Source organism: Balaenoptera borealis (assembly GCF_965194805.1).
Source record: "Balaenoptera borealis genome assembly, chromosome: 10".
Taxonomy (NCBI): Eukaryota; Metazoa; Chordata; class Mammalia; order Artiodactyla; family Balaenopteridae; genus Balaenoptera; species Balaenoptera borealis.
This window is the reverse complement of record NC_138874.1, coordinates 62566669-62593289: the sequence shown is the minus strand read 5'-3', so window position 1 is coordinate 62593289 and position 26621 is coordinate 62566669. Positions and strand designations below refer to the sequence as shown.

General features: G+C 41.2%; 1 protein-coding gene and 1 long non-coding RNA gene across 4 annotated transcripts in view; one reads left to right on the top strand and one right to left on the bottom strand.

Moving 5' to 3' along the window:
- The window catches only part of POLR3A (RNA polymerase III subunit A), a 56364-nt gene that overhangs the window by 3887 nt on the left and 25856 nt on the right, over positions 1–26621 (top strand). For all 3 annotated transcript variants that reach the window (XR_014249396.1, XM_082408739.1, XM_082408738.1), the window contains exons 4-17: positions 1625–1796; positions 1931–2085; positions 6761–7000; positions 7126–7288; positions 7465–7601; positions 8725–8828; positions 9631–9772; positions 12231–12371; positions 13211–13280; positions 13680–13807; positions 14013–14151; positions 15721–15885; positions 18567–18739; positions 26312–26423. Coding sequence is in view for 2 of the 3 variants with exons in the window: in XM_082408739.1 (XP_082264865.1) it covers positions 1625–1796; positions 1931–2085; positions 6761–7000; positions 7126–7288; positions 7465–7601; positions 8725–8828; positions 9631–9772; positions 12231–12371; positions 13211–13280; positions 13680–13807; positions 14013–14151; positions 15721–15885; positions 18567–18739; positions 26312–26423 (2041 nt within the window). In the remaining variant the exon portion in view is untranslated. The remainder of the gene's footprint in view (positions 1–1624; positions 1797–1930; positions 2086–6760; positions 7001–7125; positions 7289–7464; positions 7602–8724; positions 8829–9630; positions 9773–12230; positions 12372–13210; positions 13281–13679; positions 13808–14012; positions 14152–15720; positions 15886–18566; positions 18740–26311; positions 26424–26621) is intronic.
- LOC309604610 overlaps positions 19475–26621 on the bottom strand; it is a 105035-nt gene continuing 97888 nt past the window's right edge. Inside the window, exon 2 of the long non-coding RNA XR_014230931.1 lies at positions 19475–23049. This is a non-coding gene — a long non-coding RNA (uncharacterized lncRNA). The remainder of the gene's footprint in view (positions 23050–26621) is intronic.

Here is a 26621-nt window from a genome sequence, read left to right as displayed (position 1 = left end):
ATACATGTAGGGAACATTTTTATACTAAACACATAATATTTCATCTTGCAATAAGTTAAATTGCTTAAAGATTCTTTTTCTTTGGTTTTCCTTGAGTAGGTGGTAGATGTGCATTGTAAAAGATATTAGTAATTCAAGCAGTACAGAACAGCACAAAAAAGAAAAAAAAGTTAACAAAAACGCCACCAGCTGGCTATGACTATGGCCAGCATTCTGGTGAACATGAGCTGCCTTTGCGTGTCTTCATGTAGATCTGTACATTGTAGTTAAGTGTCCTGGGCAAGGGGTGATGGTAGCTTTTTTAAAAAAAGAAGAGACTTAGAAAAAAATCTATTACTGGCCAAAGCTCAAGAGATCATATCAAAAAAGTTTGTTTTAAAGGAATTGAAAGTTCCCAGGTTCCACAAGTTCTAAGATGTTCTACTCATGGTTCCCCAGGACCAGAAGGCAACCATATTTCAGATGTACCACTTCTAGATAGTCCCAATCCCTGGCTATGTTCTTCATTGCCTGCTCCTTCCGTGGTGGCCCCAGTCACTTTTGCATCTATTGTAGAAGAAGAACTACAGCAGGAAGCAGCTCTTATCAGAAGTCGAAAAAAACTCGTGGCTTTGGTTCAGACTGAGGAGCGTGCACTACAAGATTTATTAGCTTTCTGTGAAGCATTTGGCAACCCTGATGAGTTTGTCATTGTTGAAAGGACCTGCAGGGACCACTGGCAGTACCTATGTGCAGTAAGCACGGATGCTAGTTCACCATGGAGTTGAGATACAATTTTCATAAGTTGTGATTGTTATAAGTAAATGCTATGGGAAAAGAGTTCTTACAAATTTGGTAACAGATCATTCTAGATAGAATAAGAAAGGATTTAATTTCTTTCCTGAATTTTAAGCATATACTGTTTGTATGATTAAAAAGAAATTCCTCAGAATTGTGATTTTAGTAAGCTTTTATGTAAAAATGTGTGAGAGGAAAAACTTATTAGGTTAGGTTTAAATAAAACTATTTCTTCTGAATAGTCTTAAAAGGAAAACATGAGTGATTGAAGTGTAAAATTTAAGAGAGATGCATTAAAAATAACTTTCCATTTGAGAATTTGGGATAAATAATTTAGAAGATTTTTGCCAAATATCTTTTTTTTTTTTTAGTGTGACATTGATGAGCTTAAAGTAGGAGCATCGGCCATTACTTTTGATCCATTAATGGCCAAAGTTTTGTGTTTGTATAGTAGTTATGCCTCCATCTTGTGTCTTTTTTCATCAGGCTTTGAACGTTCTGGCCTGATTCTTAAAGCTTGAGCTGCTTGAATGCCATATTATTTCGGTTTGGACAGCAAATTCTCCATTTTGCATTGAACTGTGGAGTATAGTGGAAAGGAAATAAGAATACTATTCTGAGCAGCTTAGTCTAAGATAATAGTTCCTTATAAGACTTGGAGTCATTGTGGGGATTGTTTTTGGATGGGGAGAGGAGACCTTATAAAAGCCTTATTGTGAGAGAATCCATTTCTGAAAGTGTTAAAATTTTCTAAGATAAATGCTTAATTATAAAAAAAAAATAAGAAAAAGAAAAGACTTTGTCATCCTCTCTTATCCTTTTACCTGTTTTGTTTAATTTTTAAAAGATGATCTGTAAAACCTGCTGCCACATCATGCTGTCCCAGGAGGAGAAGAAGCAGTTTCTGGATTATCTAAAGAGGCCCGGCCTGACTTACCTCCAGAAGCGAGGGTTGAAGAAGAAAATCTCTGATAAATGCCGGAAGAAGAACACGTGCCATCATTGTGGCGCCTTTAATGGTGAGTGGAATGCACCTCTCACCTTTCATCGTGGTGGCAGTTTCTGTAACTGCATTTCCTAGACCGCAACCTCAGGCCAGCCTAACCAAGAACCTGATTTTTCCAACCGTGGTAAAATAAGTTAACTCTTACAGGTACTGTAAAGAAATGTGGGTTACTGAAGATAATCCATGAGAAATACAAGACCAACAAGAAAGTGGTGGATCCTATCGTGTCAAATTTCCTTCAGTCCTTCGAAACTGCCATCGAGCATAACAAAGAAGTAGAGCCTCTGCTGGGGAGGGCACAGGTGAGCCTGGAACGCAAGCCTGCCTCTCTGTGCATTGAATGTCCTCTCCCTCCCCCTCTGGGTACACAGCTTCCTCCAGAATGAGAGGTCCCCTGGAGCTGGATCTCCGGGAGTACTCCACATGACAGACGTTCATCTGGCACTGAGTTCAATGTGCACCAGCCTCATAATTAACACGTTTTTAATTGTACAGGTAACACGCGTTACATTTTCATTGTAGAAGATTGTTAAATTATAGCTGTGTAGGGCATACACTGAACGATCCTGTTTCTCACATGCATAATGACATAGAAGAATTTGTAGGTACTTTACCTGGCACAAACTTAATTAGTAGAATTTTTTGAAGTGTCTTGTTCTGAATTTGATTAGCACTTAAGTCACTTGGTACCTTCTGGAATTGATAGTATACCAAACTAAGAAATTAGTTGAGTGGCTGCTGAGTACCAAACTGTCAGACCTGCGGGGGAGCGTCAGGAACTGCAAGGCAGTGGGTCTGTGCTCAGGGATCCCATGGTTTAGATGTGTCGTAGGTCACTAATCTGTGAAAACATAGCCAATACCATGGGGCACAGTGAATGTCACAGGAATGGCAAGGACAGTGAGTTCAGTGGGAAATCAGGAGGAATATGTCACTTTGGACTTGGCTGGGGAGGACTGTGAAGAAAGGTGTGGTTTGTTCTGGTCCTTAAACTTGAGTAGGGTTTAGAGAGTCAAGGGCAACGAGCTCAGCACGTCCAGGTGGCAGTGTTCAGGCTCGTTCTGAAGCTGAGGTCCTGTTGGAAGGTCCTGACGGCGCTAATAAAAGCACCTTGCAGGTAGTGACTGCTTTTGCCTTCCAACACCGTTCCAAGTTCTTTCTGTGGATTGCCTTGTATTTAATCCTCACAGCAACCGTGCAGCAGCGTCGCCCAAGATAACAGTGAGCAGTGGAGGGAGAGTCCTAGCCAAGGCCCTCGGAGCATAGCCTGTGCTGTAGGAGGGACGAACAGCTGAGTCTGCTTTCCAGAGGGCATCCCACTCTGGGGAATGTGGAGCCATTGAGGTTTTGAGCAGGGAAGGGACACGAATAAATAACGAAATTTTAGAAGAGCCTGACTACTCATCAGAAGACACCATTACAAAAATGAAAAAGCAGGTCACAGAGTGGGAGCAAATAGTCACACTTCATTTGTCTGATAAAGGACTCTCATGTCCAGAATATAGGACACAGTTCTTATAAATCAGTAAGGGGGGGAACCGGAATTTTTTTTTTTTAATTTAATTTAATTTATTTTTGGCTGCACCACGCGACATACAGGATCTTAGTTCCCCGACCAGGGATCAAACCCGTTCCCCCTGCAGTGGAAGGGCGGAGTCTTAACCACTGGACCGCCAGGGAAGTCCCAGAAAACCCCGATTTTTGAAAGCAGAAGCAAGACTTGAATTGGCACTTCACAAAAGGTTATATTCAAATGGCCAATCAATGGATGAAAAGTTGCTCAATGTTATCAGTCATCAGGGAAATACTAATTAAAACTACACACACACATACCCTCTCAGAAAAATTAAAATGTAAAACAACTGAAAACCGAGTGCTGGCAAGGATCTGAAGCAGCTGGCCCTCCTGCATTGATGGTGGCCGTGTGAAACATTTCCACCACTCCAAACAACAGTTTGGCAGTTCCTTATAAAATAAGACCCACACTCACCCTGTGATCCAGGTGCTTTACTCTTAGGTGTATACCCAAGAGAGATGAGTGCATATGTCCACAGAAATATTTGTACAGGTATGTTCATTGCAGCTTTATTAATAAAAGCCAGAATTAGAAACAGCCCCGATGCCTGTCAACAAGAGAATGTAGAAATTGTCACAGATCTACACAATGGGATAGCATCCCGAAATGAAAGAAAGGAGCCGACACACACAGCCTGGCTGGATCTCAGGATCCTGCTGAGAGGAGGCAGCTTTATACAAGAGAGTACAAAGCGTATGATTGCATTTAGATCAAGTCCAAGAACAGGCAAGACTGATCTGGGGTGAGGGCTTAGTACTGACTGGGAAAGGGGGTATCAGGGTATTTTCTGGAGAGAGGGACATATTCTTTATTTGATTTGAATGGTGGTATATGTGTACCAGTGTATACATGTAAAAATTTATCAGTCTCTTTAAGATTTGTGCAATTTTCTATATTTAAATTATGCCTTGATTTGGGGGATGGGGATGCAAAAAGAAAACAGATCCTGAACCTGGGTAGTGATAGTGGAGCCAGGGGCAGAGTCATCGTATGCAGTCAGAATGGACAGGAATTGATGACCAGCCACTGTAGCGCTGGGTGTGAGAGGGCGGTCAGAGGCGAGCGGGTGCCCGTGCGCAAGCATCTGGAAGCATGGTAGTTCTCCTGGAAATAGGGGAGGGCATCAGCAGTGCGTTCCAGTGGAGATGTCTTCAAGGCAGTTAGAACTAAGCTCCTGCAGAGGAAGTGAAGGTGCAGGCTGAGAAAGTTGATCTTGTCCTTTTACTGCCATGAGTGTAGGAGAATTCTACCCTCCAGGCTGATGGCTGTGTAGAAAGCAGTCAGAAGCCTGGCTGGCAGCCTTGTCAGTGAGCCTGAGGGGTACCCCAGCTCTCTTGGGCGTGGCCTTACTTGCAGCCTCCCCTGCTGCTCCGAGATCAACCTGCCTGACATCCACTACCACTTTCCCCTGCCAGCTCTCTGCCTGGACCCCTGTGGCCACTGTCCTTACTTGCTGAGGACCGCTTCTCTGCTCCACACACTCTCTGCAATAGAATTCTCCTCTGGGACCTGGGAGGCATCTTGTTTGGAAAAGTCTCCAAGTGACTAGGCCTAAATGACTGGGCCCAGGAGGTGACCCCCTCCCACTTAGGAGTCACTTGTCTAGCGCGTCTAGCTCGCCTCTCAGGGTGTCCCCCACTGCCACCATCTCCCTGTCCACTCCAGCCCACCTGACCCAGGTGACACCCTAGACGTGGTTTAGGCTGGCGGTTAAGAGCTTTGGCTTTGGGGTCAGACAGACCTTAGATTAGAGCCCAGCTCTGCCTCTTATTTATTCTGTGACCTTAGACACGTGACCCAACCTGGACTTGACAAAAACTCTGGACTCTATCCCCAGAAGACTAACATATATCCATTCCCAATTTTAATACAAATCCAGGGGGTGGTGGACCTGCAGATAAGAGTCTCTCCGTAGATGGCATCATCCCTGCAGACTGAGTGTTAGGCTGCCCTGGCTGACGTCCTTCTAGCCGTGTCGTCTCACCACCACCCGAGGCAGCCACGCTGCGTTGCTAGAGAACTCAAGCTGTTAGGGTATTCCGCCATGTACAAAGCTGAGCCCTGCTCTACTGTCCCTCAGTCCCTGACTGATGTTTCCTGGCACGTAACAATAAGTCAGCAGCCTCTTCCACGTGCCTCTTGGGATGCAGTTGTTCTATCACTCTTGAGTAACTGCTCTTGCTGAGAACTGGTTTCCAGGCTCTTGCCAGTCCTCCTGCCTTCCTTGCCCTCCTGGACGGCCTTCAGCTCCATGATGTTCTCATCTAGGACTGACTGTGGTACTGCAGGTGACATCTGGCCTTCATGCCGTTGTAGAATTCTATTAGTTTTAGACCTCCTCCCTGACTGCTTCTGGTGGCCGCGAGGTGCCCATCGCTGGGAGACAGGGGTGCTGAGGAGGGGCATTCTTCTCTGGACAGGGACCCAGACCGGAAAACCTCTAGAGGGATTCCTAGAAGAACCCAGCTGCACTGCCATCTCCTCCAGGGCGGGACCACAGAAACTTTTCATTGGCAGTGTTCTAAGAGCAGTAGCTGGCTGTTCAAACGTTTCTTTCTTAACTTTGTTCCCCTTCTCATTAAGTTATTGCATAGCAAATGCTGCTTATAACATATAGTCTCAGTCACAATCTTTGATCCCAAGAAAATTTAATAACCAGCAACGACACAATCTGACCATTCTTAGCTGTGATGTTTGAATATCTATGATAATTTACATAGTTCTTATGAGTAAGTTGTTAGAGCCTAGCACTTCTATTAAGTGAAGTTAATACAAAGACAATGTAAGTTCACTACAGAAAGTTTAAATGTAAAAAAAGAAGCAAAAAGATGATAATTCCACTCATCTAAGGACAGCCCTGTTCACACCTTGGTAAACTCTTCCGTTTCCTCTTTTCTGTATAGCTGTACATTTTCCCCAAAATTAGATCACATCATAAACATACTTATCTCATTTACCAATATTTTGTGAACACCTTTCGTGGCAGTAACCACATTTCCGTAGCTTCTTTTTTGTTTGTTTTTAATAGCTTCATAGTTTTCCATGTATGGATGTACCATGATTTTATTGACTCAGTCACCTGTCAGGCTGTTTCCAGCTTTTCACCATTAAGAACAGCTTTAGTGAACATCCTTGTAGCTGAATCTTTGTGTTAATTTCTAAAATCATACCCTTTGGAATAATTACGAGGAGTGGAATTGTTGGCTTAAATTATTGGAATAAAAGGCATGAACATTTTTAGGGCCCTTGCAACGTAGCATGTTATCAGAAGTCTCTGTCATCACTTGTGCGTATTATCAGTTAAGTGGCAGATAGGTTAGAGAACATGCAGAAGTAAACCTTTGCCTAAGCTGTGGAAAACTAACGTGTATCTCCACTCCTTCCTTCCCTCCTTTCCATAGGAAAATTTGAATCCCTTAGTAGTTCTGAATTTATTTAAACGAATCCCAGCTGAAGATGTCCCTCTACTTCTGATGAATCCAGAAGCTGGAAAGCCCTCCGATTTGATTCTCACACGACTTTTAGTGCCCCCTCTGTGTATTAGACCCTCTGTCGTGAGCGATTTGAAGTCTGGCACCAATGAAGATGATCTGACGATGAAATTGACAGAAATCATTTTCCTAAATGATGTCATTAAAAAGGTGAGTGCTTCCCATTAGCATTTCCAAGCCCCAACTTCTGGAATATATTTATGAAAACAGAAGTGTCTGATGGAGAAAGTCAAACAGACCAGGCTTGTTTCTGTTTATCCTCTGCTTATTCTTAGCATCGGATATCAGGAGCTAAGACCCAGATGATCATGGAAGACTGGGATTTCCTGCAGCTGCAGTGTGCCCTCTACATTAACAGCGAGCTCTCAGGCATTCCCCTCAACATGGCGCCCAAGAAATGGACCAGAGGGTTCGTCCAGCGCCTGAAGGGAAAACAGGGTACGTGTCCAAAGATGTGTGCAGGAGACCGTCTACTGCCTTTGTTTCATTTTGGGGAACCTATGTCCAGCTTATCTGGTTGGAGGTCACGGACTCTCCTTGGGCCTTCTGGTCACATTGCCCCCAACAGCACACGTTGTAGTTTGGAGGCCTGTGATATATTGTTATTTGTTTAGGTCGATTTAGAGGCAATCTCTCAGGAAAGAGAGTGGATTTTTCCGGCAGAACAGTCATCTCACCTGACCCCAACCTCCGAATTGATGAGGTAGCTGTGCCAGTTCACGTGGCCAAAATTCTAACTTTTCCTGAGAAGGTAAGTACCTTGAGCTGCTCAATATTTTGTCCGAATCCAGTCTTTTGTGTCATGTTCTGAGATTCCAAACAACAGACAGTGGAAAATCCCCGGTAACCCTCCCGACCCCCAGTTTGGCATGTGTGTTTATCTTTCCAGTTTGCTTCATACGTATGTCACCATGTGTAATATCTACAACACGTACAGCCACAGGTGTGTCTGCCTTTATGTATATATACTCAGATATACATTGAACAGACAAGTCTGCAACTTTTTTTTTCCAAATAATATCATCTTTGACATCTGTCTGTGTTAGTTCATACCTCACGTGTTAAAGTAACTTATGATAAACACAACACCCAGTTAATTTTCTTGGGATAAGTTATTATTTTTAAAACATTAGAATCAGTGTATCAAAGACTTTGAATATTTTAAGGCTATTGATGCATAGCCAGAAAGGCTGTACTGCTTTACACTCAATTCATATTCATCATGAGTGTAAATTGGTATCTACAGTATTTTTTTTTTAACTGAGGTGTAGATAATCGAAAGGCCTGATAACAGGAGGATATTGATTGGCCTTGGCTTTGCCCTTGAGAGTCATAATTAGCCCAAACCACAGAGGCTTCTGGTTAAGCTTGTGTAGAAAGTGTCCTCGGTTGAGTTACTAATGATCCAGAGTTTCCTTCTCTGAAGTGGTGCCCCATGAGACTGTTGTCCAAGAGGCTACAGGACGTGGCGGTACAGACCAGGGCCTATGGTGCTGGTGTCACAACTTTTAAACCTTAGAAGCCCATGGAAAATCATTGCAGATGAAGTTGCCACCTGTTTTTAGGATTACAGAATGCTGGAAGGTCCCTATAGATCATTCCAGTCCACTCGTTGTACCACTAGGGAAACCAAAGGCCAGTAAAGGCCTTGGCCCTGTCACCCAGCAAGTGAGTGACCAAGTTCAGACTTGAACCTGGTGCCATCCCGTTGTTGTCCTTACACTCAAGACCCTGGCAGCAGGGTGCCTGCAAGTGCCTCTCTTTCTCCTACGACAACATAAGGAAAGTAAAGACTGAGATCCAGTTCAGTATAGTGTACTAGCTTATAGAAACCTTAACAGTATCTCATTCTGCTTTATATTGTGGTCCTCCAGGTGAACAAGGCAAACATCAACTTTTTGAGGAAACTGGTTCGAAATGGCCCTGAAGTTCACCCAGGAGCCAATTTCATTCAGCAGAGACACACGCAGATGAAAAGGTAATGCTTTCCCAATCTGGTTGGATGTAACTATCTTCTCATGACCAAGTTTACTGTCACCATACTTAGCACAGAATGCACTCCAAAGTACAATTGTTGTGATATTGTAGCACGTGGAACATATCTATTTAAATTGCAGTGAGCCTAGGTACATTGCTCATTTGCTCTGCTTGGCTTGTTGAATGTACGTACAGTGTTCATTTATTCCATAGCATTTAATGTTATTGGATCTAGAAAGACAGAAGGCATTGGGATATGAAAGCGGATCATTTTCTATGTCACCTGGGCGCTCTGGGGTTACCTCAGTGTGCTCATGACCCAGGAGACATGCATTTTGCCAGTTCTGGCTTTTCACAGCGAGATGAGCTGATCACCAGTGCCTTTTTATCTCACGAGATTCAAACATATCACCAGGGCCGTGTGGGAGAAGCTGGTTTATTACTCTATTTCTGTGATTCCAAGACATGCTTTTATCATATCTTGACATTTCTAAAATTAAGATAGATCTTACAAGCAGTTTGTTGTAGTTTAGGGAATTCCCTGGGCGTCCAGTGGTTAGGGCTTGGCGCTTTCCCTACTGGGAGCCAGGGTTTGATCCCTGGTTGGGGAACTAAGATCCCACAAGCCATGTGGCTCAACCAAAAAATAAAATAAAATAAAATTTTGTTGTTGTTGTAGTTTAATTAATGGCGTATGGAGGCACCTTAAATATAATGAAATGTGATCATTTTAGAGACTGAATCCTGATATGAAGAGGAGCAAACTTTGTTCTCACAGATTATGTCTATTATTATATGTTAAGGTTTTTGAAATACGGGAACAGAGAGAAGATGGCTCAGGAGCTCAAGTATGGGGACATTGTGGAGAGACACCTCATAGATGGAGACGTGGTTCTGTTCAATCGGCAGCCTTCGCTGCACAAATTGAGCATTATGGCACATCTGGTGAGCACGAGACTGGTTTTTATTTCTGTTGGGTGGAACTTTGCTGTGTGTGCCATGCTAAATTCCAGACTTCTAAAATTTAAATTGCCAATAATCTCAAATTTTCATAACTTTCGGCTTTCCTCTTCTCTCATTTTTTAGTTTGAGTGAAACTCTTAAATTTCAAACTTCCCTTCAATGTTTTTAATATTTGTAGCATACTATTCATACAACAGTAAAACAGGAACTAATTGAAAATTAGTGTGAAAGTGACTACCGTGATTTCACTTGCAAACAACATATATACATACATGTGTGTACACAAAGTTATGTAAAATAGATATGGCAGAAAATTGACCTGATTTAAAATAACATATTAACTAAGGAACTAAAATGTTTGCAGGATTTCTCTTTGCAATAGTCCTCCAACTAAGACCTTGAACCATATTTTATGGGATGGTTTACTTTTTGCAACAGCAGCAGTTCCTTTTTTGGAGATTTAAAATGGAAACAAGATGCAACTTTAATTTGTTAAATATTCATAAATTCTCCCGTCTGCAAAGCCATTAAATCCCTGAACATTTGCAAACAGTGTTTAAACAGGCTCCTAAGGTAGTGTTTTTCTAGATTCCTTTTTTTAGTAGTTTGTGAAAACATTACATCAGTCTTTTTGCTCAGTGGTGGAAATACCAAAGATGCAGTTTATGATTATGGAATTATGATTATGGAGATCTAGGAGGCAAACAGAAGCCTTCCCTTTCTGGACACTTTTGCTTGGCTTTGGGGCATTTTAACATAGAAATATTTTTGTTTGAAAATTTTCAAATATATACAAAAATAGAAAGAGTACTATGATGAACTCACAGTCTCATCCTCTATAGTCAGTAATTTTCAAGATTTCACCACACTAGTTTTCTCTCTCTTTTTTCTTTGTGAACCCAGATGCCATGTCTTTTTTCCATGTGTATTCAGTTTACTTCTGCAAGACACACGTAATTACAGTGCCAGTGTCACACCTCACAAAATGAAGTCATTCCTTGGTATTGTCTAGTACCCTGTCCATAGTCAGATTTCCCCAAGTGTCTCAAAATCTTTTTGCAACTAGTTTGTTCAAATCAAGATGCAAAGTCTACACATTACGTTTAGTTGACACATGTCTGAAGCCTTTAATGATCTGGTAATGTCCCACCTCCTTCTTTTAATTTCAGTGTCATTGTTGAAAAAAACCAGGTCATTTGTCCTGAAGAATGTCGCATGTTCTCTGTTTGTCTGCTTGTGTGTGGTGTAAGGGTTCCTTCATGCTTCATTTTATTCCTGTAAACTGGAAATTAGCTCTCAAAGGATGATCAGATTCAGGTTCAACTTTTTGGCCAAAATAACTCATAGGTGGTGCTGGCTACTTCCTCTTGCCATATTTCAGGAGGCACACGTTGTCTGGCTGGCCCACTTTAGTTATGCTGAGAAGGTTAGGGATTCAGATGCTTCAGCCTGGTGCCTTATTAGCCTTTTCTCTAATGATCTCTTCCATTTATGATCATTGCCTACATTATTTCATTGGGGTCACAAAATGGTGATTTTCTAATTTGACATTCTTTTCACATTTAATACCTACCACTCTTGTAATTAATAATTTTCCCTTGTTAATTATGGCTATTTACTTACCCAAAAAATAGAATTCATAAAGGAAAGGAAGAATAAGCGTCTAATTCTTTTTCCTTTTTTGTCAGTTTAGGGCATAAAACTTTGGTGCTCAGTTTCTCCCAAGTAGGTTGGTTTGGGGTTTTTGTTTGTTTTGGCTTTCCCTTTTTTCAGTGTCATCACGAGTTTTTATTTAGTCAGTGTGTTTTGTTCAATTTCTGCCATTAACCTTTTAATAGCAAATTGTGACATCATTGGCCAGTGGGAACCCCTTTCTCATGGCTTCTGTGTTGATGTTTGCCTCATAGTATTAAAGCAAATTCATTGTGTTGTTTTGATCTAATAAAGCTACTTGAATGAGACCACAAGTGACATGTTACTTGCCAGAACATACTAGAAATTTACTTCCTTAATGTAAAGTGTCCAGTTCTCCAGGAAGCCATTTTTTTTATGTTGAAACTAGGAAGCTTTTATTTTTATTTTTTATTTTATTTAAATTTTATTTTATTTATTGTTTTATACAGCAGGTTCTTATTAGTTATCCATTTTATACATATTAGTGTATACATGTCAATCCCAATCTCCCAGTTCATCACACCACCCACCCACCCCTGCCGCTTTCCCCCCTTGGTGTCCATACAGTGTCCATAAGTCAGAAAGAGAAAAACAAATACCATATATTAACACATATATGTGGAACCTAGAAAAATGGTACAGATGAACCGGTTTGCAGGGCAGAAATAGAGACACAGATGTAGAGAACAAACATATGGGCACCAAGAAGGTTTTAGATAAATGACTTAAGTCCTTCTCCTGGTTTGTTTTGTTTTGTATTCCACAGGCCAGGGTCAAACCCCACCGCACCTTCAGATTTAATGAGTGTGTCTGTACACCCTACAACGCAGATTTTGATGGTGATGAAATGAACCTTCATCTTCCTCAAACAGAAGAAGCTAAAGCAGAAGCCCTTGTTCTCATGGGGGTATGTAGGGTGGTGCAGCCCAGCTTCTGAGGAAAAGCGCCTTTAAAGGAGGGAAAGGGGAGCCTGTCCTGTTTGCAAACACCCTGCAGTATGTAAGGGAGTTAGTTTCTCTGATAGGTGGGGAGTTGAGCGGAGTGGGTGTCTTCTGACCTGTAATGTGGGTTCCTAGGAGAGTAGATATACTTGAGCGCCAGTTATGAAAGGGTAAGACAAGGGTATAGCAGAAACTTGACTGTTGGCTATCATGGTCAATTACACCTCAGTTAAAAGATTTGAGCAAATGCACTTTGATGCACAGAACCTTCTTTAAATTGGTTAATAATGCACTGAACAAGTAGCACCCATTTTTGCCGCTGTAGGCACTCATTACATTTTAATTAAAATCCTGTTGTTCAATCTTAATGTCTGACGCAAGAGAAATTCGACAATTCTGCCATCGTTGTAGAGAGTGTGGAATTGATTGACTTCAGAGATAACACAGTGCTACTCATCATTCATTCACAGAAGTAAATTTTCTTTGGAGGGGAGCATTTGTTAATTACAATAACATCTTATACCCGAAGTGTTCTTCATAGAAACTCAAAACTACTTCATGCAGTATTTGAGTGCAGGAACCTCTGAGGTCAGTCTCGCTGGTAATTTTTCTCTCCCCTTGACAGATTAAGGGATGGAAGTTGGTGACAAAGCTGCAGTTAAGGACCCTAGCTTCCAGTTCTCAGCCTCATCTTCCTGCTACTCTTCATTTATTCATAACAATTCAGAGTCTTTGTGGTGTAGGTCTTTGGGGCTGCATCATGCATCCAAGGATGGCTAACTTACTGTGTTCCTTTTTCCTTCAGACTAAAGCAAATCTTGTAACCCCAAGGAATGGAGAACCACTAATTGCTGCTATTCAGGATTTTCTGACAGGTGGGTTTGTGGAATTCACTTGAAAGGAGACTTTGGAATACGAGGATTCTCATTCACCGTGTTCATGTGTCCGCTTGAAAAGCTGTTTAATTGCCTGTGTTTAATTCTGTTGTTTATTTACTAAGTGTGATTGTGAACCTACTTGAGATATTTTGCATTGGTTGGTTATTTAGTGATCTCCTGCCATACACAAGACATTTTTATTTTCTAAGTGCTGGGGCTATGGCGGCGAGTAAAACAAAGTCGCTTTCCCTGTGGAGGCTGGATTCTAGTTGGAGGAGAAAGCCAAGAAGCAGCTGTGTTTTACTTTTACCTCACTCTTTTAGTAATAGTCCACGTTTATTTTAAAATTGAAACCTTGTGATTTTTCTCACAATTTCATTCCTTTTCTTTCCTCAGGTGCCTATCTCCTCACTCTTAAGGACACTTTCTTTGACCGAGCCAAGGCTTGCCAGATCATTGCTTCCATATTGGTGGGCAAGGATGAGAAAATTAAAGTTCGCCTCCCACCCCCTACAATATTAAAGGTTTGTGCAGGAGCTGTGTGTGTACGCACACAGGTGTGTGTGTGTGTGTGTGTGTGTGTGACTGTATGGACACACCAGTGGCCTTAGTGTACGCATGCTGCTGCCCGGTTGGTGTGTGACCACTGTACCATCTTGCCTCACTTGCATGAAGGGTGGTTGAGACCAGGCTCAGCCCTCCGATGCTCTGGCTTCTTTCCTCCTTCAGCCTGTCACCCTGTGGACGGGAAAACAGATCTTCAGCGTCATCCTCAGACCCAGCGATGACAACCCAGTGAGGGCCAACCTCCGAACCAAGGGCAAGCAGTACTGTGGCAAAGGAGAAGACCTCTGTGTCAATGACTCCTGTGAGTTAAAGCAGTGGGGTGGGGCCGGGGGTCAGGAAAGCAAGCGACCAACAGTTACCTTCGCTTAGCCAGCAAATCCCAATTTTCTCTGTAGCCTTAGGCAGGAAGTTTGTTCTTCAGGGAGATGCAGGTGGTGTTTCTCTAAAAGGTAGAGATTGTGTAGACACATGACCAACCCAATGATTAGAATGTTCTGCTCGTGTTTTGTCTCAGATGAGACTCGTTTCTACCAATTAATGCAAATTCTTTTTTCTTCCTTTTTTTGTTGTTTTTTTTGGCCGTACAAAGGTCTCGTTATTTAAGGCATTTAATTTACTATTTTATGTCCAAAAACATGTTCATTGTCTAAAAGTGTGACTAAAAAGTATAACTGAAGAGGCTAATTGTTTTAAGCTGCCTCACCTGGTCAATGGATGTTTTGATAACATGAAGATCAGGTGTAACAGTGAGGATTTATTTATTTATTTACTTATTTATTTTTTAATATCTTTATTGGAGTATAATTGCTTTACAGTGTGTTAGTTTCTACTGTACAACAAAGTGAATCAGCTGAATGTATACATATATCCCCATAGCTCCTCCCTCTTGAGCCTCCCTCCCACCCTCCCTATCCCACCTCTCTAGGTCCTCACAAAGCACCGAGCTGATCTCCCTGTGCTGTGCAACATCTTCCCACTAGCTATCCATTTTACATTTGGTAGTGTATATATGTCAATGCTACTCTCACAGTGAGAGGATTTAAATGCGAGCCATCTGAGTACCCTAGACTAATTCAGCCCTAAGTGTGGTCCACACACCAATGCCGTTCAGGCAGCATTTACTTTCTGGGTCCCAGGCTGCTAACAGGCAGTTCCCCAGCAGGCTGGTTTGAGTAGCACTGATTTAGAATGGGCTTTGCTAACAAGGCCTAGTGACAAGAAGTGGATCTGCGGGCTCTGTACTAAAGAACTGAACCGCAGAGTCTCTCTGAAGGTCAAGGGTTTTCTGCTGTCTCATGATGAAGAATAAATGTTTTGAAGAGCACTGATTTTTCTTCCCCAGATTTATAACCATTCTTTTGAAAATATACTCTCTGGTCTTTAACGTATTTTGGCTTCTTGTTTTAGATTGTGTTTTGTTTGTTTCTAGATACAAATTTCATTTTGTTGTTTAGGCTTTTCATGATGGTGCCACTGTTAGTCTTCAGTGTCTTAGGTAAATAACAAAGTGCTTTATAAACAACACTTCGTTGTACATGATTGAATTGATGCTCAAAACATCCCCATGACATCAAGATGGCAAGAGCTTGATACTGTCATCCACAGTTCACAGATAAGGACAATGAGTGTCAACTAGTACCTTTCAGAGTTAGGGCTATAGGGTAACTAACTAGACCTTTCATGCTCTTCAAAAGTTCCTAGATTTCTCTTTTTTTCCCCCTCAAAAAAAAAATTTTTTTAAGAGCATATCTGTTTGTTCTGCTTTAACTTTTAATACGAGAAGAAATTTTCTCAACTGCCTCAAATTCATTTTGGAATGAGGCAAAGTAATAAATAATTGTGTAAGTCCATAATCATTGTTTCCTTCCAGACGTCACTATCCAGAACAGCGAGCTGATGACTGGCAGCATGGACAAAGGAACGCTGGGATCAGGATCCAAGAACAATATTTTTTACATTTTGCTGCGAGACTGGGGGCAGAACGAAGCTGCCGATGCGATGTCACGGCTCGCCAGACTGGCCCCCGTCTACCTGTGTGAGTATCTCAGCATCCTTGTTTTATTGCTAGTTATTGGTGTTTCAGGGGTTTCTTTTACTGTTTCATCCCCCTGCCCCACACACATACACACACACAAAGAAAAGGATACTTATTCCAGGCTAAACTATTTATGCTCTTCTTAATGAAATTAACTTGATACTGACTAGTTTGGCTGCAGATTTGAATTTGCTTTTCAGTTCTCTTCTCAAAAGCTACAGTAGCTCCCTAATGCCCATCAGGTAGGGTTGTTACATAAAGGGTCCTTCATGGGCTGCTTCCAAGGTACCTGTGCAAGACTGTCACCCTCTGGGTCTTCCACGGTTCAGCCCTACCGTGTTACTCAGTATTTCTCTACCATCCTTGCACTATTCTGTTACCTTTGCTTGCTCATGCTTTGAACGTACCACAGGCCAGGAGATTGTTTGCATGCCCAAAAACATCTTTAGTCTACTCTTATACTTGACTCTGGCTGGGTGTAGAATTCTAGACTGAAGATTATTTTCCCTGAGAATTTTGAAGGGATTGCTCTACTCTGTTCTAGCTTTAACGGTTGCTGTAAAGTGTATTTCCGTTCTTATTCCCAAATTTTTGTATTTGAATTGTCTTTTTTTTTTTTATTTGAAGCAATAGTGGACTTAAAACATTGTGCCAGTCTCTGCTGTGCAGCACAGTGACTCAGTTCTACACATACATCTATTTTTTTAACATTCTTTTTCATTATGATTTATCACAGGATATTAAATATAGTTCCCTGTGCTAGACACATTAGGACCTTGTTGTTTATCCTGAATTGTCTTTTTATTCTGGAAGCTTTGAGACTCCTCTTTGTTTCTGGCATTCTGAAAGTTCACAGTGACACAACCTTGCGATGGGTCTGTTGTCACTCATTGCGCTGAGCACTGTATAAGCTCTCTTAATCTGCAACATGTGTCCTTCAGTTCTGGTTATTTTCTTGCACTTTTTCTGATCATTTTCTCCCTTTTACTTTCTCTGTTCTTTCTTTTTTGAATTTCTGTTCATTGTCTAGTAGAGTTTTTGGATTGATTCTCTGATTTTCCCTGTTGTCCATTTCTTTGTTTCTGGATTCAGTTTTCTTTTAACAACTTCATTGATTTTTAAAAGTTTTTTCACTATCATATATTTAATTTCCAACCATTGTTCTTTTTTGCCAGTAGTTCTTTTTTTTTTTTTTTTTTTTGGCTACATTGGGTCTTCATTGCTGCACATGGACTTTCTCTAGTTGTGGCGAGCAGGGGCTACTCTTCGTTGCAGTGCACGGGCTTCTCATTGCAGTGGCTTCTCTTGTAGTGGAGCACGGGCTCTAGGCTCATGGGCTTCAGTAGTTGTGGCTCACAGGCTGTAGAGCACAGGCTCAGTAGTTGTGGTGCACAGGCTTAGTTGCTCCGCAGCATGTGGGATCTTCCCGGACCAGGGCTTGAACCTGTGTCCCCTGCATTGGCAGGCGGATTTTTAACCACTGCGCCACCAGGGAAGTCCCTTGCTGGTAGTTCTTTTCTTTTCCTTTCCTTCTTTTAATTTTTTTTTTTTTTTTTAAGGCTTCCTATTCTTGATCCCCAAATTCATCTTCTCTAGCACTCTGTCTCCCACAGGGGTAAGGATCTGGGGCCTGTTTCTTGTAGGCAGACCTCAGAGACATTGCAGGTTCAGTTCCAGACCACCACGATAAAGCAAATACCACGATCAAGCAAGTCACATGAACTGTTTGGTTTCCCAGTGGTTACAAAAGTTGTTTACACTATACTGTAGTCTGTTAAGTATGCAATAGTCTTGTGTCTTAAAAAACAATGTACATACCTTAATTAAAAATACTTTATTGCTAAAAAATGCTAATCATTTGAGCCTTCAGTGAGTCATAGTAGTCACAGTACAGATCACCATAAAAAATATAATAATAATGAAAACGTTTGAAATATTATGAACATTACCGAAATTTGACACAGAGACACAAAGTAAGCAGATGCTGTTGGAAAAATTGTGCTTTTAGACTTGTTCAACACAAGGTTGCCACAAACCTTCAATTTTTTAAAAACCACTATATCTGTGAAGCACAATAAAACAAGGTATGCCTGTCCAAACTTTCCACCGGGTTTCCCCGTTTCCAGCACCTACATTACCTCCCACAGAACCTGAGGATTTTGTTTCTGAGACTTTCCAGACTCGTGGCCCTCCTTTCTGCAGCCACTTTTAGGCATCCCCTTCCCCACCCTACTAAGCCAGTAGCCTCTCGTAGGCAGATATTAGGGTTAGGATTACTGTATAGTTCCATCAACGGTGCAGTTTACATTTGTTTCTTAGTCTCTGTATTTCGGAATAATAATTTCTGAAAAAGAGAATCGGGGCACAGAGGTCTCTGCGACGCTGAGAACCAGCAGTCAGGTGGCCCACTTTCCATAGCTGGCTTTCTCAGGCGCTCCTTACTATTTAGTGGCTGTCTGCTTTATAGTGTAGTTAGTTGGGACATCACTGTGGGTTGTGAGGTCTCAGAGGAGTTAGTGAGTCTTAGTCATTTTTGCATAACTACCTAGAGACTGATACAGGAACATTTTGTTTAATTGGGTTGTAACAAGTTCTCTGAAGGTATAAACTTGTTTCTGTGCAGCAGGTTGACTAACATCCGTGGCTCTCTCTTCCTGCTCTCCCGGGCAACTATTCTGCAGCTAACCGTGGATTCTCAATTGGGATTGGTGACGTCACACCTGGCCAAGGACTGCTGAAGGCCAAGTATGAGTTGCTGAATGCTGGCTACAAAAAATGTGATGAGTACATTGAAGCCCTGAACACAGGCAAGCTGCAGCAGCAGCCAGGCTGCACTGCTGAGGAGACCCTGGAGGTGAGTCTGGCTCTTCGGGTCAGTTTAGCCACTTCATCACTGGGTGGCGCTGTAGGCCCTGAAGAGAAGGAGCAGAGGTGAGTGGGAAGGAAAGGCAGTGGCTTTAGCCCATCTCCGTGCTGTGCAGCTTGTGTGTGTTCTAAAGCGGGGAGGGCCTCCCGTTAGATCTGTTACATCTCTTCCAGCTTTCCTGTTCTAGGTGGTGAAAACACGGCCATCTGTTCATTTGGCCACATGGGGCTGCTCTTCTTCCAGCATCACGCTTGGGCCCCCTCTGTACCTGGTACTTCAGCGCTTCTGCCCTTCCTACTTCCAGCATCCTGTGACTAGAGACTGACACCACAGCTCTCTGAATGGATGGTCTTTGAAAGAGACATGGCTAATTCCTATCTGAGAGTCACATACCAGTCTGCTGCCCTCTCACATGTGGAGCTAGGTCAGCTGAGAACTGGGCCAGCACATGGCAGAGTCAGAGTTGCCTGAGAGTCCTGCATATTCCCTGAAGCAGCCTGGCTCAGCAGTCCGCCTGCACCAGGGTTTTGCCTGGCTCCCTTCTGCCTCCCCAGTAGCCTGGGGCTCAGAGCTTTAACTCGCCTAAGCAGAGAAGAAAGGTTTTTTGAACAGTAAGAAATTTTCTGATGAAATGAACTTTTTAAAGCAGACAGAAAGCAGCGTTGTGTCAGGTGTTCACAGTTAACTCATTCTTTTTAGTTTTTTAAAAAATTTTTATTAGAGTATAGTTGATTTACAATGTTGTGTCAGTTTCAGGTGTACAGCAAAGTGAATCAGTTATATATATATATATATATGTGTATATATATATTTCCACTTTTCTTTAGATTATTCTCTCATATAGGCCACTACAGAGTATTGAGTAGTTCCCTGTGCTATACAGTAGATCCCTATTAGTTATCTATTTTATACATACATTTAGCTTATTCTTTTTTTTTCTTTTAAATTCATTTTATTAGTTATCTGTTTTATACAAATTAGTGTATACATGTCAATCCCAATCTCACAATTCATCCCACCTCCACCGCTCCCCACACTGCTTTCCTCCCTTGGTGTCCATACGTTTGTTCTCTACATCTGTGTCTCTATTTCTGTCTTGCAAACTGATTCATCTGTACCATTTTTCTAGATTCCACATATATGCGTTAACATATGATATTTTTCTCTTTCTGACTTACTTCACACTGTATTACAGTCTCTGGGTCCATCCATGTCTCTGCAAATGACCCAATTTTGTTCCTTTTTTATGGCTGAGTAATATTCCATTGTATATATGTACCACATCTTTTTTTTTTTAACATCTTTATTAGAGTATTATTGCTTTACAATGGTGTGTTAGTTTCTGCTTTATAACAAAGTGAATCAGCTATATGTATACATATATCCCCATATCTCCTCCCTCTTGCATCTCTCTCCCACCCTCCCTATCCCACCCCTGTAGGTGGTCACAAAGCCCCAAGCTGACCTCCCTGTGCTATGCAGCTGCTTTCCACTAGCTATCGGTTTTACATTTGGTAGTGTGTATATATATACATGCCACTATCTCACTTTGTCCCAGCTTACCCTTCCCCCTCCCTGTGTCCTCAAGTCCATTCTCGAGTAGGTCTGCATCTTTATTCCTGTCCTGCCCCTAGGTCCTTCATGACCTTTTTTTTCTTTTTTTTAGATTCCATATATATGTGTTAGCATACGATATGTGTTTTTCTCTTTCTGACTTACTTCACTCTGTATGACAGTCTCTAGGTCCATCCACGTCTCTACAAATGACCCAATTTCTTTCCTTTTTATGGATGAGTAATATTCCATTGTATATATGTACCATATCTTCTTTATCCATTCGTCTCTCAGTGGACATTTAGGTTGCTTCCATGACCTGGCTAAGTAGTGCTGCAAGGAACATTGGGGTGCATGTGTCTTTTTGAATTATGGTTTTCTCTGGGTATATGCCCAGTAGTGGGATTGCTGGGTCATATGGAAATTCTATTTTTAGTTTTTTAAGGAACCTCCATACTGTTCTTCATAGGGGCTGTATCAATTTACATTCCCACCAACAGTGCGAGAGGGTTGCCTTTTCTCCACACCCTCTCCAGCATTTGCTGTTTGTAGATTTTTTGATGATGGCCATTCTGACCAGTGTGAGGTGATACCTCATTGTAGTTTTGATTTGCATTTCTCTAATAATTAGTGATGTTGAGCAGCTTTTCATGTGCCTCTTGACCATCTGTATGTCTTCTTTGGAGAAATGTCTATTTAGGTCTTCTGCCCATTTTTTGATTGGGTTGTTTGTTTTTTTAATATTGAGCTGCATGAGCTGCTTATATATTTTGGAGATTAATCCTTTGTCAGCTGCTTTGTTTGCAAATGTTTTCTCCCATTCTGAGGGTTGTCTTTTCGTCTTGTTTATAGTTTCCTTTGCTGTGCAGAAGCTTTTAAGTTTCATTAGGTCCCATTTGTTTGTTTTTGTTTTTATTTCCATCACTCTAGGGGGTGGGTCAAAAAAGATCTTGCTGTGATTTATGTCATAGAGTGTTCTTCCTATATGTTCCTCTCAGAGTTTTATAGTGTTCGGTCCTACATTTAGGTCTTTAATCCATTCTGAGTTTATTTTTGTGTATGCTGTTAGGGAGTGTTCTTTTTTTTTTTAATTTATTTATTTTATTTATTTATTTTTGGCTGCATTGGGTCTTTGTTGCTGCACGCACACTTTCTTGAGTTGCATCAAGTAGTGGCTACTCTTTGTTGCGGTGCATGGGCTTCTCATTGCAGTGGCTTCTCTTGTGCGGAGCACAGACTCTAGGCACACGGGCTTCAGTAGTTGTGGCAAAGTAGTTGTGGCTTTCAGGCTCTACAGCACAGGCTCAGTAGTTGTGGCACACGGGCTCAGTTGTGGCTCGCGGGCTCTGGAGCGCAGGCTCGGTAGTTGTGGCGCGCAGGCTTAGTTGCTCCGCGGCATGTGGGATCTTCCCAGACCAGAGATTAACCCGGTGTCCACTGCATTGGCAGGCGAATTCTTAACCACTGCGCCACCAGAGAAGTCCTAGGGAGTGTTCTGATTTCATTCTTTTACATGTAGCTGTCCAGTTTTCCCAGCACCACTTATTGAAGAGACTGTCTTTTCTCCATTGTATATCCTTGCCTCCTTTGTCATAGATTAGTTGACCATAGGTGAGTGGGTTTATCTCTAGGTTTTCTATCCTGTTCCATTGATCTATATTTCTGTTTTTGTGCCAGTACCATATCATCTTGATTACTGTAACTTTGTAGTATAGTCTGAGGTCAGAGAGTCGGATTCCTCCAGCTCCATTTTTTTCCCTCAAGATTGCTTTGGCTCTTCAGGATCTTTTGTATCTCCATGCAAATTTTAAGATTTTTTGTTCTAGTTCTGTAAAAAGTGCCATTGGTAATTTGATAGGGATTGCATTGAATCTATAGATTGCTTTGGGTAGTATAGTCATTTTCACAATATTGATTCTTCCAATCCAAGAACATGGTTATCTCTCCATCTGTTTGTGTCATCTTTGATTTCTTTCATCAGTGTCTTATAGTTTTCTGAGTACAGGTCTTTTTCCTCCTTAGGTAGGTTTATTCCTAGGTATTTTATTCTATTTGTTGCAACGGTGAATGGGATTGTTTCCTTAATTTCTCTTTCTGATCTTTTGTTCTTAGTGTATAGGAATGCAAGAGATTTCTGTGCATTAATTTTGTATCCTGCAACTTTACCAAATTCACTGATTAGCTCTAGCCGTTTTCCCGTGGCATCTTTAGGATTCTCTATGTATAGTATCATGTCATCTGCAAACAGTGACAGTTTTATTTCTTCTTTTCCAATTTGTATTCCTTTTATTTCTTTTTCTACTCCGATTGCCATGGCTAGGACTTCCAAAACTATGTTGACTGATAGTGGCAAGAGTGGACATCCTTGTCTTGTTCCTGATCTTAGAGGAAATGGTTTCAGTTTTTCGCCATTGAGAATGATGTCTGCTGTGGGTTTGTCACACATGGCCTTTATTATGTTAAGGTAGGTTCCCTCTGTGCCCTGGAGAGTTTTTATCATAAATGGGTGTTGAATTTTGTCAAAAGCTTTGTCTGCATCTATTGAGATGATCATATGGTTTTTATCCTTCAGTTTGTTAATATGGTGTATCACATTGATTGATTTGCATATATTGAAGAATCCTTGCATCCCTGGAGTAAATCCCACTTGATCATGGTGTATGATCCTTTTAATGTGTTGTTGGATTCTGTTTGCTAGTATTTTGTTGAGGATTTTTGCATCTATATTCATCAGTGATATTGGTCTGTAATTTTCTTTTTTTGTAGTATCTTTGTCTGGTTTTGGTATCAGGGTGATGGTGGCCTCATAGAATGAGTTTGGGAGTGTTCCTCCCTCTGCACTTTTTTGGAAGAGTTTGAGAAGGATGGGTGTTAGCTCTTCTCTAAATGTTTGATAGAATTCACCTGTGAAGCCATCTGGTCCTGGACTTCTGTTTGTTGGAAGATTTTTAATCACAGTTTCAATTTCATTACTTGTGATTGGTCTGTTCATATTTTCTATTTCTTGCTGGCTCAGTCTTGGAAGGTTATACCTTTCTAAGAATTTGTCCATTTCTTCCAGGTTGTCCATTTTATTGGCATAGAGTTGCTTGTAGTAGTCTCTTAGGATGCTTTGTATTTCTGCGGTGTCTGTTGTAACTTCTCCTTTTTCATTTCTAATTTTATTGATTTGAGTCCTCTCCCTCTTTTTTTTGATGAGGCTGACTAAAGGTTTATCAATTTTGTTTATCTTCTCAAAGAACCAGCTTTTAGTTTTACTGATCTTTGCTCTTGTTTTCTTTGTTTCTATTTCATTTATTTCTGCTCCGATCTTTATGATTTCTTTCCTTCTACTAACTTTGGATTTTGTTTGTTCTTCTTTCTCTAGTTCCTTTAGGTGTAAGGTTAGATTGTTTGTTTGAGATTCTTGTTTCTTGAGGTAGGATTGTATTGCTATAAACTTCCCTCTTAGAACTGCTTTTGCTGCATCCCATAGGTTTTGGGTCGTCATGTTTTCCTTGTCATTTGTCTCTAGGTGTTTTTTGAATTCCTCTATGATTTTGTCAGTGATCTCTTGGTCATTTAGTAACATATTGTTTAGCCTCCATGTGTTTGTGTTTTTCCCTGTAATTTATTTCTAATCTCATAGCGTTGCGGTCGGAAAAGATGCTTGATATGATTTCAATTTTCTTAAAATTGCCAAGGCTTGATTTGTGACCCAAGATGTGATCTATCCTGGAGAATGTTCTGTGTGCACTTGAGAAGAAAGTGTAATCTGCTGTTTTCAGATGGAATTTCCTATAAATATCAATTAAATCTGTCTGGTCTCTTGTATCATTTAAAGCTTGTGTTTCCTTATTAATTTTCTGTCCATTGGTGCAAGTGAGCTGTTAAAAGTCCCCCTGAATTATTGTGTTACTGTCAATTTCCTCTTTGATAGCTGTTAGCATTTGCCTTATGTATTGAGGTGCTCCTCTGTTGGGTGCATATATATTTATAATTGTTATATCTTCTTTTTGGATTGATCCCTTGATCATTATGTAGTGTCCTTCCTTGTCTCTTGTAACATTCTTCATTTTAAAGTCTATTTTATCTGATATGAGTATTGCTACTCCAGCTTTCTTTTGATTTCCATTTCCATGGAATCTCTTTTTCCATCCCCTTACTTTCAGCGAGTTTTTGTGTCCATTCAGCGAGCCTATGTCTTTTGGTGGGAGCATTTAATCCATTCACATTTAAGGTAATTATCAATATGTATGTTCCTATTACCGTTTTCTTAATTGTTTTGGGTTTGTTTTTGTAGGTCCTTTTCTTCTCTTGTGTTTCCCACTTAAAGAAGTTCCTTTAGCATTTGTTGTAGAGCTGGTTGGTGGTGCTGAATTCTCTTAGCTTTTGCTTGTCTGTAAAACTTTTGATTTCTCAGTTGAATCTGAATGAGATCCTTGCCGGCTAGAGTAGTCTTGGTTGTAGGGTCTTCCCTTTCATCACTTTACATATATTGTGCCAGTCCCTTCTGGCTTGTAGAGTTTCTGCTGAGAAATCAGCTGTTAACCTTATAGGAGTTCCCTTGTATATTTGTCATTTTTCCCTTGTTGCTTTCAGTAATTTTTCTTTGTCTTTAATTTTTGTCAGTTTGATTCCTATGTGTCTCAGCCTGTTTCTCCTTGGGTTTATCCTGCCTGGGACTCTCTGCGCTTCCTGGACTTGGGTGGCTATTTCCTTTCCCGTGTTAGGGAATTTTTCAACTGTAATCTCTTCAAATATTTTCTCGGGTCCTTTCTTTCTCTCTTCTCCTTCTGGGACCCCTATAATGCGAATGTTGGTGCATTTAATGTTGTCCCAGAGGTCTCTTAGGCTGTCTTCATTTCTTTTCATTCTTTATTCTGCTCCTCGGCAATTATTTCCACAATTTTGTCTTTCAGTTCATTTATTCGTTCTTCTGTCTCAGTTATTCTGCTATTGATTCCTTCTAGTGTATTTCTCATTTCAGTTATTGTGTTGTTCATCTCTGTTTGTTTGTTCTTTAATTTTTCCAGGTGTTTGTTCTTTAATTCTTCTAGGTCTTTGTTAAACATTTCTTGCATCTTCTCAATCTTTGCCTCCATTCTTTTTCCGAGGTCCTGGATCATCTTCACTATCATTATTCTGAATTCTTTTTCTGGTAGGTTGCCTATCTCCACTTCATTTAGTTGTTTTTCTGGGGTTTTATCTTGTTCTTCATCTGGTACATAGTCCTTTGCCTTTTCGTTTTGTCTCTCTTTCTGTGAATGTGGTTTTTGTTCCACAGGCTGCAGGATTGTAGTTCTTCTTGTTTCTGCTGTCTGCCCTCTGGTGGATGGCATTTAGCTCATTCTTAATCTCACTAACTCTTAAAGAAAAACAGAGAGAGAGAGAAATGGGTGTTTCTCACATAGAAAATTACTTGAGGCCTCAGCTGCACTCATTTTTAAGGGAAGCATGACTCCTAACTGCTTCAGCATTGTAAGTTGTGAGTTGAGAGATCACAATCTGGATGAGCTCATGGACTAGAATATTCCTATAGAGTCACCCCATAACATGCTTAACTGGTGGTAATTCAAATGTGTTCTTAGCAGAGAGACAAATTTTACAATAGCACAAGCAACTCTCTTTTACTACATATTACATAATTTGTTATAAAGTATAAGATATTATATTTGTTTACACACAGTATACACATGCATGAGTATGTACAGTCACATATATACGGATATATTGCCGTGTAGGGTACCGTACACAAAGCCAAGCAAGCACATTTATTGGCCGTTTAAAGAATTTCCCAAGGTTTTGTTACTGATCATTTTTTCCTTACACACCGATTATGGCAGCCTGTGGAAGATGTCAGTCTGTAGAGACAGGCTATCTTGGTCTTCTAAGGCTCTGAAACCTTTTATCTGCTGACGTCTTGCTGAAATCTGACATCTTGCTGAAATTCTTCACATTTCCTTAAACGTCTCATTGAACTTTGGTAATCACAGAGCCACCACGCATCTCCCTTTCTCCTGCCAGGCTTTGATCCTGAAGGAGCTGTCCGTGATCCGCGACCACGCGGGCAGCGCCTGCCTCCGGGAGCTGGATAAGAGCAACAGCCCCCTCACCATGGCTCTGTGCGGCTCTAAAGGTGAGTGCCCCCCTCCGGCCGCTGCTGTCACTGCGCTGCATGTGGGCTGGCTGGTTGTGTTCTAGAAAATGCGAGTCAGAGCTTCAGGCCTGGCAATTCCCTGGTGGTCCAGTGGTTAGGACTCTAGGCTTTCACTGCCAGGGCCCAGGTTCAATCCCTGGTCAGGGAACTAAAATCCCACAAGCTGCGCTGCAAAAA